The 19,531-nt window shown below is 52.2% G+C and overlaps 1 protein-coding gene across 1 annotated transcript; it reads left to right on the forward strand.

Annotated features, from left to right (window-relative positions):
- Positions 1-4,868: 4,868 nt before the first annotated feature.
- Positions 4,869-5,447, forward strand: LOC147986324 (E3 ubiquitin-protein ligase SINA-like 10). The gene has a single exon (XM_087541965.1). It carries the CDS (start codon positions 4,869-4,871, stop codon positions 5,445-5,447), a length of 579 nt encoding a protein of 192 aa, XP_087398091.1.
- Positions 5,448-19,531: the final 14,084 nt, after the last annotated feature.

Here is a 19,531-nt window from a genome sequence, read left to right on the forward strand (position 1 = left end):
CTTGAAGGCGCTCGTTCGATAGAGGCTCAGTGCTCGAAGAATATTATGTTCTAGTGACATGTACTTCCATTGTAAAAACTATGTTTTATTGAGTTATCAAGGCTGTATTTATACTTTTGCCTGAAAGTATTATGATGCCTCTTGTGCGGCTGTTTATGTATATATGTATATAACCTGAAAGTTTGCAGTCGTCGGCTTCCGCCCCCACGCATATAATGCGGGGGTGTTCGCAGAAAACGCGAATCCACACTTGATCCAACGTCTTGGTCCATTAAGGAGGTGGTAGCGCAGCGAACGAGGCAATTGGACTATATTGCTTTAACACTTTCACTTAGCCATAGGAGTTTGACGGTGGGGCTACTATATAACCCCTGGTACTTCTGCGCTCGTCCGAATACAGGGCGCGTATGTACATGACCGGGAAACGGTCCTTCGTTAATGCGGAGGAATCCCGAAGATTCCGCTGAGTCATCGAGTGGTTGACCAGTCTCTCGCTATATCATGATAGTCAGTTTTCGGCTTTCTCTACTGAGGTGCTCATCCGGATGAACCAGGGCACAATCGCAGTAGTTCTCCCAGTGCTACCTTAGCCGATATAACGGAACATAAGGTACCAAAACGTGGGAGCCGGGTAAACCCAACATTTGACCAAAGACATGATTCGGAGCTGATGCATATAGGGCCAAACTCGCGACGCTGAACACTCCCTAAGGTGTTCGGTCTTTATAACATATACCGGGCTAAACAATGCCCTTAATAATAAACCCCATGTGTCTAGGTACGTGCAATATCCTGGCGTGGCCACATGCCAATAACGTCAGCATCCTTCTCGGTTGTGTGGAGTATCCGGAGGATGTGAGCAACAAGAGACAGTAAAAAAGGTTGACGTAGGGTCTTAATCTAAAAAGAAACCTTTGGGCGGGTCCCTGCTGCACGTCTGCGCCTGTATCTCCGTCGTGCCATGTCCTGGACGTGTGTAGCACGATTGTCATCTGTAAAAGGAAAGAACTTAGGTGAAAGTTGCCATGCCAAAAAAAGGAATTGGTTATTATCAATGAACTATCAAAATTCAAGAGAAGTCAAGTTGAACCGGGCTGGCCTTGATTACACGCGGGAAGCCCCTGGTATTGTCTATGAGGGTTTGATCATCATACCAATCTCATGCATATGTGGTGGAGCGCCGGACACGTCTAACCGTGTCCGTGGTCTTGACGACCTGTCATTTTTTCTGGTTGGTGAGGCCGTCTAGTTCGCTGCTGTTAAGCCGCATCCTCTTCCGCGTGTAAAAAACATTCGGTATTTCCGCTAACAGTGATGATGCCACGTGGACCAGGCATCTTAAGCTTGAGAAAAGGATAATGCGGTATTTCAATAAAAACAAGCGAAAGCCGTTCTTCCGAGTAGTGCTTGATAACCACTTCAAAATGGAGCGACGTGGAAAGTTAACCTTTCGCTTTGGAAGTTATCGGGAGAAGCAAATACAACCTCTAGAAGTAGAGAGCCCGTACAGCGGGCCTCTTGTCCTGGTATTACTCCCTTGAAGGTAGTATTACTGTGGCTTATTTGTGTCGGGTCTATCCCCATTTTGCGGACTGTGTCCTGATATATCAGATTTAGATCACTGCCGCCATCCATGATTACTCGTGTGAAATGGTACCCGTTTATTATTGGGTCTAACACCAAGGCCGCTAGTCCTTCATGCCGGGTACTTGTCGCGTGGTCCCTATGATCAAAAGTTATCGGGCAGGCCAACCAGGGGTTGAACCTAGGGTGACAGGCTCTATGGCGCGTGTGTCTCGGAATGCATGCTTGCTTCTCCTCTTTGTCACATGGATCACGTTTACCATTTTAACCTCTGGTGGGAACTTTTTCTGGCCTTCGGTGCTTTGCTGGCGAGGTTCATCCTCGTCTTCGCTTGGTGTCTCTTCCCCTTTGTGTTCGGCGTTTAGCTTACCGGCATGCTTGAAGACCCAACATTCTCTGTGGGTGTGATTTGCAGGTTTGTCGGGGGTGCCTTGAATCTGACAGTGCTTGTCAAGAATCTTGTTTAGGCCAGATGGTCCTTCTCTGCTGCCTTGGAAAGGCTTTTTCCGCTGACCTGGTCGAGAGCCCCTGAATCCGGCGTTTACTGTTGTATTATCTGGGCTACCTTCTTTATTTCGACGCTTGTTTTTGTTGCGTCGTGGTTTTCCATTGCCATCCCTGACTTCGGATGTGCTTGGGTCGCTGGTGCTGCTACGGGCCAACCAACTGTCTTCGCCCGCGCAAAACCGGGTCATGAGGCTTGTTAGGGCTGCCATTGTTCTTGGTTTTTCTTGGCCGAGGTGTCTGGAGATCCATTCATCTCAGACACTGTGTTTAAAAGCTGCTAAGGCTTCGGCGTCCGGACAGTCGACAATTTGGTTCTTCTTGGTGAGGAACCTGCTCCAAAGCTTTCGGGCGGACTCTCCGGACTGTTGGGTTATATGACTTAAATCGTCTGCATCCGGAGGTCGGACATAAGTCCCTTGAAAATTAGCCCGAAAAGCGTCCTCGAGCTCCTCCCAACTTCCAATTGAGTTTTCGGGGAGGCTTTTTAGCCAGTGTCGAGCTGGACCTTTAAGCTTGAGGGGCAAGTATTTAATAGCGTGGAGATCGTCTCCGCGAGCCATATGAATATGGAGGATAAAGTCCTCGATCCAGACTCTAGGGTTTGTGGTCCCGTCGTACGCCTCTATGTTCACTGGTTTGAATCCTTCTAGGAATTCGTGATCCAGCATCTCATCGGTGAAACATAGGGGGTGTGCGGCACCCCTGTATTGGGATATGCCATGGTGTTCAAACGGTTGTAGTATTCGGTTTTGATTTTGTGCCGGAGCACGCTTCCTAGATCCATAGATGGATCTGGTCGCGCCGGATTTTTGGCGCAAGTTCTCACGTAGATCGTGTGTTGATTATGTGCGACTTTGTTACCCGCTCTATCGCGGTCACAAGCTGGTGGATCCGGGCGGTTGGCCGTATCATTTTTCGGCTGTGTGGGCTCTAAGGCCTCATCGTTGAATTCATATAATAGCTTGCGCTATGGATAGCTATTTGTGTGGTAACTTGCACCATACCTAGTTTCGTTGTCGAGCACTTTGTTCCACCTGCTGTTGAGCGTATCTTCTGCGGCCTTAAGCCTTTGCTTCTGCTTCTTCAGGCTCCTCGCTGTGGCAATAAGCATTCTGCGGAGGTTCTCTTGCTCCAAGTGCGTGTTCGGGGTGATGTGTACATCTTCGTCCAGACTATTTTCTTCCCCAGACGGGGTTTGATGAGGTTTATCCTTGGTGTCGCCGTGTCCGGACGTCGGATCCGCACTATGTTCGCCGTTTGCATCTTGATCGTGCTCTGCCACCGGGGCGGCTCAATCATCGTTTCTTCTAGAGTCGACTGGACTGTTATTTCCTCTTGCGATGTTATCGCTGTTTTTGCTATGGCGGGACTTAGAGCGGCGCCGCTGACGTCGGCGCTTGGGTTGCTTGGAGGGGGCATCCTCCGCTGTCTCTTCGCCATTGCCCTCTTTGGGTGTATCCACCATGTATATGTTATGTGATGAAGTGGTTGTCCGGCGCCCTGTGGGCGCTGGTTCCTGTTCGTCTCCTGCATCTTCGTTCATGCCGTCGATGTCTTCAGAGTCGAAGTTAAGCATGTCGGTTAAGTCGTCGAAAGTGGCTACCAAGTGGGTGGTGAGTGGGCAGCGAATTTCATCATTGTCCGCATCCCATTCTAGCCGAACATAGTTCGGCCAAGGTTCTCCTGACAGGGAGACAGACCTTAATGAATTTAGCACATCGCCGAAAGGCGAGTGCTGAAAGATATCCACGGAGGTGAACTCCATGATCGGCGCCCAATCGGGTTCGACGGGCATGGATATAAGCGGCTCGGAGTCCGTGGTCGGGGGTGAATCCAGTGGTTTAGCAAGACGGCTCTCGTAAGGGGTGAAGTCAGCGTCTGGCTCTATCACCGCTAAGAGCGCGGCCTCCGTGGCGGGGTCTATCCCTCCGTTCTCGGATGGCGTGATTTGCTCCGAATTGATGGCCGGAGTAGTTGCAGATGCGATCTCCCGAATACTGTCCGACGGCAGAGTTATGTTATGCTCGTCGTGACTGCGCGGCACAGCTGACATGGGCTCGAATCTGTCGAAGATCGAGTCTCCGCAGATATCGGCCGTGTAGTTCAAGTTTCCGAATCTGACCTGATGGCCAGGGGCGTAGCTCTCGATCTGCTCCAGATGGCCAAGCGAATTGGCCCTAAGTGCGAAGCCACCGAATACAAAGATCTGTCCAGGGAGGAAAACCTCACCCTGGACCGCATCGCTACCAATGATCGAAGGAGCCATCAAGCCTTATGGCAACGACACAGTGGAACTCTCAATGAAAGCACCAATGTCGGTGTCAAAACCGGCGGATCTCGGGTAGGGGGTCCCGAACTGTGCGTCTAAGGCGGATGGTAACAGGAAGCAGGGGACACGATGTTTTACCTAGGTTCGGGCCCTCTTGATGGAGGTAATACCCTACCTCCTGCTTGATTGTTCTTGATGATATGAGTATTACAAGAGTTGATCTACCACGAGATCGTAGAGGCTAAACCCTAGAAGCTAGCCTATGGTATGATTGTATGTTGTCCTATGGACTAAACCCTCCGGTTTATATAGACACCGGAGGAGGCTAGGGTTACACAAGGTCGGTTACAAGGGAGGAGATATGCATATCCGTATTGCCTAGCTTGCCTTCCACGCCAAGTAGAGTCCCATCCGGACACGGGACGAAGTCTTCAATCTTTTATCTTCATAGTCCAACAGTCCGGCCAAAGGATATAGTCCGGAGACCCCCTAATCCAGGACTCCCTCAATGGTGATGGACGTCGTCCTGTCCTCGGTGAGGGTGGAGTGCCCGCACGAAGGCTGTGGGCTCTACGTCACATACCACAAGCTCGCCGATCACCAGAGCGTGTGTCCGCACGTGCCCTGCAAATGTCACGTGCCCGTCTGCGGCTACAAAGGCTCGCTGCCAGTGCTCTCCCACCACATCAGCATCGTGCATCCCATGCCCGTGCACAGCATCCAGCATGGCAAGGTGCTCTACCTGCAAGTTCCACTATCGGAGCCACGACTCTTTTTGTTCGCGGAGGAGGACGGTCACGCGTTTTTCTTGGTCGGTGGCATGCTCGACATCGTCGCATCTATCACCATGTCGGTCGTCTGCATCAGAACGGGGGCGTCCCCACTGCCGCACTATGTGGCCAAGCTGTGGGCGAATGGCCCGCCGAGGGAGCCCAAAGGCAGGACTACCACCATCAAGGTGGAAATGGAGGTGACAAGCAGCAAGGATCCCGATGACGTCGCCGTGCAGGAGCTGACCTTCTTCACAGTTCCGCCCAAGCTACTGGCCGGGGCTGGGTTGTCGAGGACGGTGTTGTCGGCGTTCTAGGAATGGGAGTCCCCAGACTTGCCTATCTGCGGCCCACGGCGTGGCTCTGCGAGCGGGCCCGTACGACCCATCTTCACTAGCAAGGACTCAAGACCCTCGTGAGGGGTCAAGCCTCGCGAGGCGAATGACACAAGACCTCCTGAGGAGCGGCCTTGCCAGGCTGGATCACGGGGGGGTGGAGAGTTCAAGGCAAGACAAACCTCGCGAGGTTCCGATGACGTGAGCCATGACGATCAAGGTCAGGTGAGTGCCAGGCGGGCGCCAGGCACACAATGTCCTTGTTTCCTCTTTGGTGCTAAGGAAGCAGGCGCAGGCGCGGAGTACCGAGGCGTCAAGCAAAGGTTTCCATATCAGTGAAACAAGACCAAGACCAGAAGGACGGCAAGACGGAGATCACCGTAGAGCCCAAGACGGCGTCACCACCAGAGCCTTTTGCAGGCGAAGACTGCTTTTGACAGGATCAGCTGTACTAGCTTTCCCCTTTTGAATTGGCTGTTGTTGGCTCCCTTCCTGCTCAATATTTGGGGAGTGGACCAGGGCCTCTATAAATAGGACTAGCCACCACTATAACTAGGGGGAGGTCAGATCGAGAGAGACCAGGACAACCACAAGTTCACCAAGCACAAGAACGCCTCTCCTCAGGAGGTTGTTCTTCCCCTTGTACTATTCATCCTCAGCCCAAGAGGCAATCCACCACACCACACTGGAGTAGAGTATTACACCACAATGGTGGCCTGAACCAGTATAAATCTTGTGTCCTTTGTGTTGTCAGTTCGTTGAGTTAGCCCGTAAGATCTTAGTGAAGCTAGGACGTGGATCGGTAGGGGGAGATCTTCGCGCGCACTTGAGAGTTCGAACCTTGAGAGTTTTGCCGGAACCCGTGATCCGACATTTGGCGCGCCAGGTAGGGGTGCACCGGAGTCTTTTTTTCCGTCGATTCGTGCTCCACCATCTTTGTGCCCATTCTCCATGGCTGGCGTCGCCCCGCCGGCTGGATCTACGGGTGCCCACAGTGGCGCTCGAGGGCTCCGAGCCCTTGCTCCCACCCTGCGACAGGTGAAGTGGCCACCCAAGTTCAAGCCGGAAATGCCGCCACGCTACGACGGCGCGGCGGACCCATCGACTATCCTGCTGGCGTATGAGGAAGCCATCCTTAAGGCCGGGGCGACGACAAGGTCATGGCCAACTAGCTTCCCATGGCCCTCACTGGTGCACCGTGCGCTTGGCTGCTCAACCTCCCCGGATCCACGGTGGCGTCCTGGGAGGAGTTTCGCGGCCTCTTCATTGCGCGCTACAGGGCACCGGCGCACCACGAGGTTGCGGCCCTCCTTGGCGGCTCGCAAGCACCACCCTCGGATCGTCACGTCAAGTCGTTCTTTCGCCAAATCGGTGCCGCTTCCAAGCACCTGGGGGCTCCGCCAGGCTGAGCCGTGCCCGAGGCTGACCTCACCTTCGACTCAGGGGATCATCCCGCCTCCACCGTCGGCTCGGGTGCGCTCCCAATGCTTTGCACGCCCACCATCAGCCACGTATCCATCACCAAGACGCTCATCAACGGCGACGCCGACCTCAACGTGCTCTCCGTCGAGGCCTTCAGCCTTCTTCACGTACCGCTCGAGCGGCTCCGCCCTAGCAAGCCTTTCTCGGGGGTCGGTGGAGGCTCCGCCCGCTCCCTGGGGCAGATCCGCCTCCCCGTGACCTTCGGCACATGCGACAACTACCGCACCGAGGTCATCGACTTCGACATCGCCCACATCGGCCTCCCGTACAACGCCATCCTCGGGTAACCAGCTCTAGCCCAGTTCATGGCAGTGACCCATCCGGCTGACAACCTCATGAAGATGGCGGGGAGCGAGGGTGTCCTCACCATCAAGGGGGGCGCCAAGGAAGCCTTGATGACGCTCAAGCTCGCCTTCAAGACCGCCGCAGCAGCGCAGCCCTCCGACTCGGACACCTCCAAGGCCAAGGGAGCCGTACCAACCAAGAAGAAGCAGTTTTTCACTCAGGACAAGGCAGAAACCAAGCGAGTGCCAGTCGAGGAGGACGTGTCCTCAAGGGCAACCTTTAACATAGGCGCCAACCTCGAGTTTGATCTGGAGGAGGCGTTGGTGAAGTTCTTGCGTGCAAACAAGGAAATGTTCGCTTGGGAGCCCGATCAGCTGGTGGGGGTGCCAAGAGAGGTGATAGAGCACCACCTGAAGGTGTGCCCCAACGTACGCCCCGTGAAGTAGAAGGCGAGGCGGCAGTCCACGGAGAAGCAAGCTTTCATCGTCCAAGAAACCCGCAAGCTGGAGGCTGTGGGTGTCATTCGTGAGGTTCGGTACCCAGAGTGGCTGGCAAACCCCGTCGTCGTCCCCAAGAAAGGCGGGAAGGAGCGGATGTGTGTCGACTTCACCAACCTCAACAAGGACTGCCCCCAAGATCCATTCCCGCTTCCGCGCATCGACCAGATCGTCGACTCCACTGCTGAGTGCGACTTGCTGTGCTTCCTGGATGCATTCTCAGGATATCACCAGATCAAGATGGCGGTAGAAGATGTGGAGAAGACGGCCTTCCTGACCCCGTGTGGGGTGTACTGCTACACTTGCATGCCCTTTGGACTACGCAACGCAGGCGCAACCTTCCAGCGGCTCATGCACATCGCCTTGGGTTGGCAGCTCGGGAGGAACGTTGAAGCCTACGTCGATGACATCGTGGTGAAATCTTGGGAGGCGAGGACCTTGATCCAAGATCTGGAGGAGACCTTTGAAAGCCTCCGCCAGGTGGACTTGCGGCTCAACCCGGAGAAGTGTGTGTTTGGCATCCCTTTCGGCAAGCTGTTGGGCTTCCTTGTGTCCCACAGGGGAGGCCAACCCGGAGAAGGTCAAGGCCATTGAAGACATGAGTCCACCGCAGACCCTCAAGGAAATGCAGAAGCTTGAGACGGGTGACTGTGTTAGGACGCTTTATTTCCAAGCTAGGAGAGTGTGCCCTGCCCTTCTTCAAGATGATGAAGAAGAAAGGCCCGTTTGAGTGCACCCCGGAGGCCGACTGAGCATTTCAAGACCTCAAGAAGTACCTGACCAGCCCTTTAGTGATGGTGGCGCCGCGACACTTCGAGCCCCTAGTGCTCTATCTTGCCGCCACTCCCTACTCCAGCAGCACGGCTCTAGTGGCGGTTCAGGAAGAGCGCCAAGCCAAGGGCACATCGCGCCGAGCTACACCCCCAACAGAGACAACACGAGACCAGAAGGGCACCACAAGGGCCGCCGCAACAACAGCAGAAGAGCAAGCTCAGTAGAACGACGCTCCTGATCCCGCAAAGGCCTCGATAAGCGATCAAGCATTGGGGGCTCCACCACCTCAGGAGGCACCCAAACTCCCGGAAGACGCAAGCCTCATCAGCACGCCTACCCTCGTCGAGCACCCGGTATACTTCGCCAGCACGGTGTTGCGGGACGCCAGAGCATGGTACCCCATGCCTCAGAAGCCTCAAGAAAGTTGCGGCACTACTTTCAAGGCCACCCCATCAAGGTCGTCTTAGCCTACCCATTGGAGAGAGTGCTCAGGAGCCCCAACTCTGCTGGAAGGGTCGCTGAGTGGAACATCAAGTTGCAAGCATTCTAGTTGGAGTTTAGCACTACCTGGGTCATCAAGGGAGCCGCACTCACTGATTTCGTGGCAGAATGGACAGATGCCCCGGCGCTTGAAGTAGGTGACGATCGGTCCCTCTCATCGGGAAGCGAGGCGCATGACGGCTGGGTCATGTATTTCAATGGTGCCTTCGCACACCAGGGCGCGGGGGCTGGAGCAGTGCTCATCTCACCCACTCAGGACAAGTTCTACTACGTCGTACAACTCTGCTTTCAGCAGGGCGAGAAGGTCTGCAACAACATCGCAGAATACGAAGGCCCCATAGCTGGCCTGAAAGATGTGGCAGCTCTGGGGGTGAAGCGCCTCACCGTTAGGGGTGACTCGCAGCTCCTCGTCAACTTCTCCAACAAGGTGTACGAGCTGAAGGACTAGCACATGGAAGCATACCTCACGGAGGTGCGCAAGATGGAGAAGCTATTCCTGGGCCTGGAGTTGCAGCATGTACCCCGCGTCACCAACAAGGAAGCTAACGACATCGCCAGAAGAGCATCCAAGCGACAGCCCCAGGAGCCTGGCGTCTTCGAGGAGCGGCTCTTCAAGCCATCAGCAACGCCACTACTTTCAAGAACAGCTCAGCCTCGGGAGGAACTCCCGTAGCCGCCTGCCACAGGAGCCTCGACCTGTGACCCGACCTCGGGAGCGCGCCTACTCTTGGCGCTCGAGCCCCAGGAGGGATGCTGGACCAAGGAATTCAAGGAATACCTGATGCAAGGGACGTTGCCGAAGAAGGAGGAGGACATGGAGCTCGTGGCCCGGCAGGCCACAACATACTGCATCCGAGACGGTGAGTTATACAGGAAGCGACCAAATGACGTTTCACTGTGTTGTATCTCCAGGGAGCAGGGGAAAGAGCCGATAGACGACATACACTACGGGGACTGCGGGCAGCATTCGTCATCGCGAACCCTCGTCAGCAAGGTATTCCGCAATGGATTCTACTGGCCTACGACACTCAATGACGCAGCTGAGCTGTTGAAGTCCTGCGAGGCCTGCCAATTCCACGCCAAGTAGATCCATCAGCCCGCTCAGGGCCTCCAGACCATTCCACTCTCGTGGCCGTTTGCAGTGTGGGGGCTATATATCCTGGGGCCGTACCCTCGGGCGACTAGGGGCTATTGATACCTCTACGTCTCCATCGACAAGTTCACTAAGTGGGCGGAGGTTGAAGCCGTCCGCACCATCCCAGCTGGCTCTGCGGTCAAGTTCGTCAAGGGCCTCGTGAGTCGTTTTGAGGTCCCCAACCGCATCATTACCGATAATGGCTCATAGTTCACTAGCAATCTCTTCAAGTCATATTGTGCTAACCTTGGAACGGAGATCTGCTACGCTTCAGTAGCGCACCCCAGGAGCAATGGCCAGGCCGAACATGCCAACGCGGAGGTCCTAAGGGGCCTCAAGACCAGGAAGTTCAAGAAGAAGCTCGAGGCCTGCGGCAAGGGCTGGCATGATGATCTCAGTCCGTGCTGTGCTCCATCCGCACCACCGCCACCAAGCCGACGGGCAAGACCCCGTTCTTCCTCATCTAGAAGCGGAAGCAGTCCTCCCTCACGAAGTCAGGCATCGCTCTGCACGGGGCCTGGCATTTGATGAAACGTAGCAGGACGCCAGGTGGGGGATGGACCTCGTGCTAGGGGAGGAACGTCACCGCGAAGCAGCACTACGGGCGGCAAGATACCAGCAGGCGCTGCGGCGGTACCACTGTCGCAGCGTCCGCTCCAGGACGCTCGAGGTGGGTGACCTCATCCTGAGGTGGGTCCTCTCCAGGGAAGGGCTGCATAAGCTCTCACCCATGTGGGAGGTCCCGTTCAAGGTCGTCCATGTCTCCAGGCCTGGCGCCACGCGCCTGGAGACACAGGACGGGGTACCCATCCAGAACGCCTGGAACATTCAGCACCTCCGGAAGTTCTACCCCTGAAGAAAGGCCCAGCGCCTGTGAAGAAGGCCCGGCGCCTGTGAAGAAAGGTCCGGCGCCTGTGAAGAAAGGCCCAGCGCCTGTGAAGAAGGCCCAGCATGTGTGAAGATCGCCGCCCGTGACACTCTCACGTAATAACAAGTGGGTCTTCACATGCCCCGAATTCTCAGGAGTGCCGCCCTTGGGCCTTGGGGGCTCCCTCCCACGTCTTAGTGGCAGCACTTAGCTCCACGCTGGTGAGAAGATGTCGAAGAATGGACTAGGTGGCGGACGCGGCTTTTCATTTGCTTTCCGAAGTTGGCTTGCCCCTCTTTAATTGAAATTTGCTTTCTGGTGTCTCTTGCTGGTCTCGCCCTTTCGCTTTCTGCCTTCATTTCTTTGGTCGGCATGTACTCTCTCTCGTGTTCCTCGCGAGGGGGCTGAACATGTACCTTCGTGAGCTTCCTTCTTCTGTTTTTCGCGAGGTACCCTCGTTCGAGCCCACAAGCTAGCGCACCTCTCTCTCTCAATCCGTGCCACTCGGGTACTGCGATACGAAGTGCTGGGTCAAGCCCAGCGGCGCCCGCGACCAAGCCTCGGGAGAATGGGAAACCTCTTGACGAATTTTTCGCAGTTCCTAAGCGCCTATCAGGTCAAGGAAGTCTCGACAGGCACCGGGAAGCAAGAAAGCACCTGGTGAGGAGGAGGCTACTCCGAACAAGTCAAGCTAAGTTATCCCTACGCAAAACGATGAAGTTGCGACACAGCACAGGAGCAACAAACATAGCGTAGTGATTGAGATCATAGTTCGATACACGCCCCTCTGGGGCCCATTCTGGTTTCTTTTTGATGCAGGAAGGAAAGGAAGAACAAAATAAAAGCGGCGTCTGCCCCTACAGCGGTTCATGGGGGCAGGCTCCCGGCGTCATCCTGAGCTCAGCCGGACCCCTTCTCGCGCTTCACGGAGGCGCGGCGACGATACGACCCACTTACACACTCAAAGCGGGCGCGGCGGCATGGCGGCTGGTCGTAACCGCCGCTGTTGGGGCTGTCGCTGGAGGAAGAGCCGCCGTAGTTGGACGAGACATGGTTGGCGCCAAGGGTGGGTTCGCCCTCGTACTCATCACGACCATCACCAAGGCCAAGCACCTCCCCGCCGTCATTGACCTTGGGGCAGCACCCGGCGTGGCGACCATCTTTCGCAAACACCCTCATGTAGAGGGTCGCGTCACCGTCATACTTGAAGTGGAGGGTGCACTGTCTGCCCAGGCCCCGCGTGCTGGCAAACGTCTTCCAGCCACGGGCATGTTGCCCGCAATGGAGACCTCGACCGCGACCCAGGAAGCCCTCCTGCAGCAACCGTCCACCTGCAGCCAGAGCCCGCCTGGACCAGAGGCTGGCAACTCGTCGGTGAAGAAACGCGGGAGCTGAAGCCAGTTGCTGGCCGGGTTCTCCGACCAGATGACGAACTGCGACAGCACCTCCGCCGAGTGGAAGTGCGGCAGGAGAGGCCGCGCGACCACGGCACGTCTCCCTTCATCGACAGGACCGCCGCGATCGGAGCGGCCCCTGCCATGCAAAGCAGCACCGCCACGGCTGCGCGAGGCCGCGGCGGGGGTCGCGGAGTGTTTGCGGGGACGGCCACGTCCACGCTTGGGCGCCGGAGAGCCGGGCCCCGCGCGAGGGGCCTTCCCTTTCTCCGCGGCGAAGAACCTCTTCGACAGCGCCATTGGTGTTGCAACTGGCGAGGGAGCAAAGAGCAAGAAGCAAGCGGAATGGGAAGTGATGGGAGACGGGGGCTCCGCCCCCCTCCCATTTATAGCCAAAGGGAGGCCAACCGCCAGCCTCCATCATCTAAGGTAATAATGATGGTTTTTCGTTGCATGCAGCAGGAACTTGTCAAGTCGGGCAGTTGCCAAGGCATCGTGGGGAAGCGGAGACGCCCACGTCCAATCAACCGCCACGCGTCGACCAAGGCCGCAGGCTATTGGGGCCCACGGCGCTCCGCACTTGCCTCTTTGGCTTCGCCTCGAAGCCAAGCCCGAGCGCGCCTTGGGTCCGGGGGCTACTCTCGGCATTCTGGGAATGGGGGTCCCTAGACTTGCCTGCCTGCGACCCACGGCGTGGCTCTGCGAGCGGGCCCGTACGGCCCATCTTCACCAGCAAGGACTCAAGACCCTCATGAGGCAAACGACACAGGACCTCCTCAGGAGCGGCCTCGCCAGGCTGGCTCGCGAGGGGCAGAGAGTTCAAGGCAAGACAAACCTCGCGAGGTTCCGATGACATGAGCCATGATGATCGAGGTCAGGCGGGCACCAGCACACACAGTGTCCTTATTTCCTCTTTGGTGCTAAGGAAGCAGGCGTAGGCGCGGAGTACCAAGGCGTCAAGCAAAGGTTTCCATATTAGTGCAACAAGACCAAGACCAGAAGGACGGCAAGACGGAGGTCACCGTGGAGCCCAAGACGGCGTCACCACCAGAGCCTTTTGCAGGCGAAGACTGCTTTTGTTAGGATAAGCTGTACTAGTTGTCCCCTTTTGAATTGGCCATTGTTGGCTCGCTTCCCGCTCAATATTTGGGGAGAGGACTAGGGCCTCTATAATTAGGATTAGCCACCACCATAGCTAGGGGGAGGTCAGATCGAGAGAGACCAGGACAACCACAAGTTCACCAAGCACAAGAACACCTCTCCTCAGGAGGTTGTTCTTCCCCTTGTACTATTCATCCTCAGCCCAAGAGGCAATCCACCACACCACACTGGAGTAGGGTATTACACCACAACGGTGGCCCGAACCAGTATAAATCTTGTGTCCTTTGTGTTGTGAGTTCGTACAGTTAGCCCGTAAGATCTTAGTGAAGCTAGGACGTGGATCGGTTGGGGGAGATCTTCGCGCGCACCCCAGAGTTCAAACCATGAGGGTTTTGCCGGAACCCGTGATCCAGCAGGTGTCCCTTCACATTCAGATTGACAAGCTCACCTCCTAAATGATTCTACAGTGTCTTCTTCTTATCTTAGTAATATGCTAATATAGGGGTTAGCTCGGTCTACTTTAGCTTAAGAGATGGTGGGCTTTGGTGGCGATGCAGTACTTACTTCGACATCAGGTGAGCAGTTAAAGTAATTTCCAACAGTCAAACGGATATTTTGTGTCTGTTGGATATAAAGATCCTTTGCGTAAGTAGTATAACAGCTTATATGCTTGTTTGTTCAGGAAGTGTTGCATACTTGTGCGAGTTGACGCGACACATCAAGTAGAACTACTACTAGTAGTACTCCCTTTGATCCTAATTTCTCTGCACATACCAAGGAGGGCCTGGTTGTGTCTATACATGTGCGGTCCACACATTAACCAAAACCTCGAGCCTTCAGCTTAGCATCCATGTTTTAAACTTCTCAAGCTCAAGCCCAAGGAGCAACGGGAACCTATGATAGAGCCAATCAGATGGTTGAGAACACTACAATTCGTGGCTACAGATGCGTTTGTGAGAGAGAACGAGTGCATGCGTGCACCTCTTCTCTTCATGTATAACGTACTAAACTCAGAGTACAAGTGTATGTGGGTGGGATCGACCTAGGGAGCTAGAGATGGTGCGTGCGAGAAGTCCCGAGAGACTAGGTGTGTGTGTGGGAAAGAGGGAGAGAGATGATATGTGTCGATGCAATGCGTGTGAAAAAAAAGACTAGTCTATTGCTCGCTATGAGGCTTTCTCATTTCCAAATATGTCCAAAACCTAAAGTCAAACTCGGCCCCACCGATTTGATCTATCCAGCACCACCGAGTTCTTTCGAAATAGCCACTGCCAGAAACCCTAGACAATTCAGTCCCACCGATATGGATCTCGGTCTCACCGAGATGGCAATGCAAACTCTCTTTTTCCCTTCGTAATGTTTTGGTCATACCGAAATGAGCGATCGGTCCCATCGAGTTTGCCTGAGCAACTCTCAGTTAACTAGTTGCTGAAATCGGTCTCACTGAGTTCATGCAATCGGTCACACCGAGATGAGGTTTTTCCCTAGCCCTAGCACATCAGTTCCATCGAGTTGATCATATCGGTCCCACCGAGATTCCTAACGTTCACATTTTGAACTAAATCAGTCTCACTGAGTTCTTCTATTCTGTCTTACCGACTTGGATCAAATGTGTGTAACGGTTGGATTTTGTGTGGAGGCTATATATACCCATCTACCCCTTCTCTATTCAAGAGAGAGCCATCAGAACGTGCCTACACTTCCACTACTCATTTCCTGAGAGAGAACCACCTACTCATGTGTTGACAGCAAGATATTCCAATCCAACCACAAGAATTTTGATCTCTAGCTGATAACCCACAAGTACAGGGGATCGCAATAGTTTTCGAGGGTAGAGTATTCAACCCAAATTTATTGATTCGACACAAGGGGAGCCAAAGAATATTCTCAAGTATTAGCAGCTGAGTTGTCAATTCAACCACACCTGGAAACTTAATATCTGCAGCAAGGTATTTAGTAGCAAAGTAATATGATAGTAGTGGTAACGGTAGCAAAAGTAAGGGCAAAAAAAATAATTTTTGGGTTTTATAGTGGTTGTAGCAGTAGCAGCGGGAAAGTAAATAAGCGAAGAACAATATAGGAAAAGCTCATAGGCATTGGATTGGTGATGGAGAATTATGCCGGATGCGATCGATCATGTAACAGTCATAACCTAGGGTGACACAGAACTAGCTCCAGTTCATCAATGTAATGTAGGCATGTATTCTGAATATAGTCATACATGCTTATGGAAAAGAACTTGCATGACATATTTTGTCCTACCCTCCCTCAGCAGCGGGGTCGTATTGGAAACTAAGGGATATTAAGGCCTCCTTTTAATAGAGTACCGAACCAAAGCATTAACACATAGTGAATACATGAACTCCTCAAACTACGGTCATCACTGGTAAGTATCCCGATTATTGTCACTTCGGGGTTAACGGATCATAACACATAATATGTGACTATAGACTTGCAAGATAGGATCAAGAACTCTCGTATATTGGTGAAAACATAATAGGCTCAGATCTGAAATCATGCCACTCGGGCCCTAGTGACAAGCATTAAGCATAGCAAAGTCATAGCAACATCAATCTCAGAACATAGTGGATACTAGGGATTAAACCCTAACAAAGACTAACTCGATTACATGATAAATCTCATCCAACCCACCACCGTCCAGCAAGCCTATGATGGAATTACTCATGCACGGCGGTGAGCATCATGAAATTGGTGATGGAGGAAGGTTGATGATGATGATGATGATGGCGGCGGATTCCCCTCTCCGGAGCCCCGAACGGACTCTAGATCACCCCTCCCGAGAGAGTTTAGGGCTTGGCGGCGGCTCCGTATCATAAAAAGCGATGAATCCTTCTCTCTGATTTTTTTTCCTCCTCGAAAGTGAATATATGGATTCAAGGTTGACGTCGGTGGAGCATCAAGGGGCCCACGAGGCAGGGAGCGCGCCCAGGGGTAGGGCGCGCCCCCCACCCTCGTGGACAGGGTGTGGGCCCCCTGACGTGGATCTTTCTTCCAGTATTTTTTATATATTCCAAAATAATTCTCCATTGCTTTTCAGGTCATTCCGAGAACTTTTATTTCTGCACAAAAATAACACCATGGCAATTCTGCTGAAAACAGCGTCAGTCCGGGTTAGTTCCATTCAAATCATGCAAGTTAGAGTCCAAAACAAGGGCAAAAGTGTTTGGAAAAGTAGATACGACGGAGACGTATCACTAGCCTCCCCCAAGTTGCTTTCCACTCAAATCATCTTTCCACCATAGCCAAATAGGTGAGAGAGAGTTGAGTGTTGGGGAGACTATCATTTGAAGCACAAGAGCAAGGAGTTCATCATCAACACACCATCTATTACCTTTTGGAGAGTGGTGTCTCCTAGATTGGTTAGGTGTCACTTGGGAGCCTCCGACAAGATTATGGAGTTGAACCAAGGAGTTTGGAATGGCAAGGAGATCGCCTACTTCGTGAAGATCTACCCGAGTGAGGCAAGTCCTTCGTGGGCGATGGCCATGGCGGGATAGACAAGGTTGCTTCTTCATGGACCCTTCGCGGGTGGAGCCCTCCGTGGACTCGTGCAACCGTTACCCTTCATGGGTTGAAGTCTCCATCAACGTGGACGTACGATAGTGATACGTCTACAACGTATATACTTTTCCTAACGCTTTTCCTCTTGTTTTGGACTCTAATTTGCATGATTTGAATGAAACTAACCCCGGACTGACGCTTTTTTAGCAGAACTACCATGGTGTTGTTTTTGTGCAGAAATAAAAGTTCTCGGAATGGAACAAAACTTTTAGAGGAATTTTTATACAAATAAAGAGAATTTCTGGAGCCAAGACCTACCGGAGAGGAGCACTAATTGCTCTCTGACTATAGCGCCAGAAAAGCTCCTGTCTACTAGGACTACGTCGGTATTTCCCCAAAGAGGAAGTGATGATGCAGCACAGCGACGGTAGGTATTTCCCTCAGTGAAGAAACCAAGGTTATCAAACCATTAGGAGAACCAAGCAACACAACGTAAACAGCACCTGCACACAAATAACAACACCTCGCAACCCGACGTGTTAAAGGGGTTGTCAATCCCTTTCGGGTAACGATGCCAGAAAATTGTAGTAGATTGAAATAATAGGTCGTAAATAAATAAAGTGCAGCAAAGTATTTTTGTATTGTTGGTTTAATAGATCTGAATAAAAATGCAAAGGAAAAGTGGATTGCAAGAAAATATGTGAGGAAGAAGACCCGGGGGCCGTAGGTTTCAATAGTGGCTTCTCTCGAGAAAAGATAGCAAACGGTGGGTAAACAAATTACTGTTGGGCAATTGATAGAACCTCAAATAATTATGACGATATCCAGGCAATGATCATTACATAGGAATCACATCCAAGATTAGTAGACCGACTCCTGCCTGCATCAACTACTATTACTCCACACATCGACCGCTATCTAGCATGCATCTTGTGTATTAAGTTCATGGAGAAGCAGAGTAATGCAATAAGAACGATGACATGATGTAGACAAGATCCATTTATCTATTGCGTAGATATAGATCCCATCTTTTTATCCTTAGTAGCAACGATACATACGTGTCGGTTCCCTTTCTGTCACTAGGATCAAGCACCGTAAGATCAAACCCACTACCGGGCACCTCTTCCCATTGGAAGATAAATAGATCAAGTTGGCCAAACAAAACCCAAATATCGGAGAAGAAATATGAGGCTATAAGAGATCGTGCATATAAGGGATCAAAGAAACTCAAATAACTTTCATGGATATAAAAAGATATGACTGATCATAAACTCAAAGTTCATCGGATCCCAACAAACACACCGCAAAAAGAGTTACATCATATGGATCTCCAAGAGATCATTGTATTTAGAATCAAGAGAGAGAGATGAAGCCATCTAGCTACTAACTACGGACCCAAAGGTTTACAAAGAACTACTCATGCATCATCGGAGAGGCACCAATGGAGGTGGTGAACCCCATCCGAGATAGTGTCTAGATTGGATCTAGTGGTTCCGGACTCTGCGGCGGTTGGATGAATATTTCGTCGACTCCCCTAGGGTTCTGGTATTTTTGGGATATCTTTAGAGCAAAGAGGCGCCCCAGGGGGTACCCGAGGTGGGCACAACCCACCAGGGCGCGCCTGGGCCTCCTCGCGTGCCCTGGTGGGTTGTCCCCTCCTCGGGACTCCCCCCAGGTGCAACCAGGGCCCAACTTGTTCCTTCTGGTCCATCAAAAATCTCCATAAAGTTTTGTGGCATTTGGACTCCGTCTGATACTGATTTTCTGTGATGTAAAAAACACGGAAAAAACAGGAACTGGCACTTGGCACTATGTCAATAGGTTAGTACCACAAAATAATATAAAATTACTATAAAATGATTATAAAACATCCAAGGTTGATAATATAATATCATGGAACAATAAAAAATTATAGATACGTTGGAGATGTATCAGCATCCCCAAGCTTAACTCCTACTCGTCCTCGAGTAGGTAAGTCATAAAAATAGAATTTTTTATGTTGAGTGCTGTCTAACATGTCATATCATATTGTTTTCTTTATATCATGGAAAATTGGAATTTTATGTGGTTTAAAGCAATAGTCTAGTGTTGACATAATAATTTAGATACTCAAGCATATCAACAAGCAACCATGTCTTTCAAAATATCAATGCTAGAATAAGTTATCCCTACAAAATCATATAGTCTTGTCATGCTTTGTCTTCTTAACACAAAGTATTTATCATGCACAACCCCGATGACAAGCCAATCAACTGGTTCGTACTTTTTAACGCGCTTCAACTTTTTCAACTCTTACGCAATACATGAGCGCAAGCCATGGATATAGCACTACGGGTGGAATAGAGTATGATGATGGGGGTAAATATAGAGAAGACAAAAAAGTAATGAAGTCTCACATCGATGCGGCTAACCAATGGGCTATGGAGATGCCCATCAATCGATATCAATGTGAGGAGTAGGGATTGCCATGCAACGAATGCACTAAGATCTATAAGTGTATGAAAGCT

This window comes from Triticum urartu, chromosome 2A, assembly GCF_056163025.1.
Source record: "Triticum urartu cultivar PI428250 chromosome 2A, HENAU_Tu73, whole genome shotgun sequence".
Classification (NCBI taxonomy): Eukaryota; Viridiplantae; Streptophyta; class Magnoliopsida; order Poales; family Poaceae; genus Triticum; species Triticum urartu.

Excerpts from the sequence above, each read along its gene's own strand:
- LOC147986324 (XM_087541965.1), top strand. The coding sequence starts at position 4,869 with ATGGTGATGGACGTCGTCCTGTCCTCGGTGAGGGTGGAGTGCCCGCAC.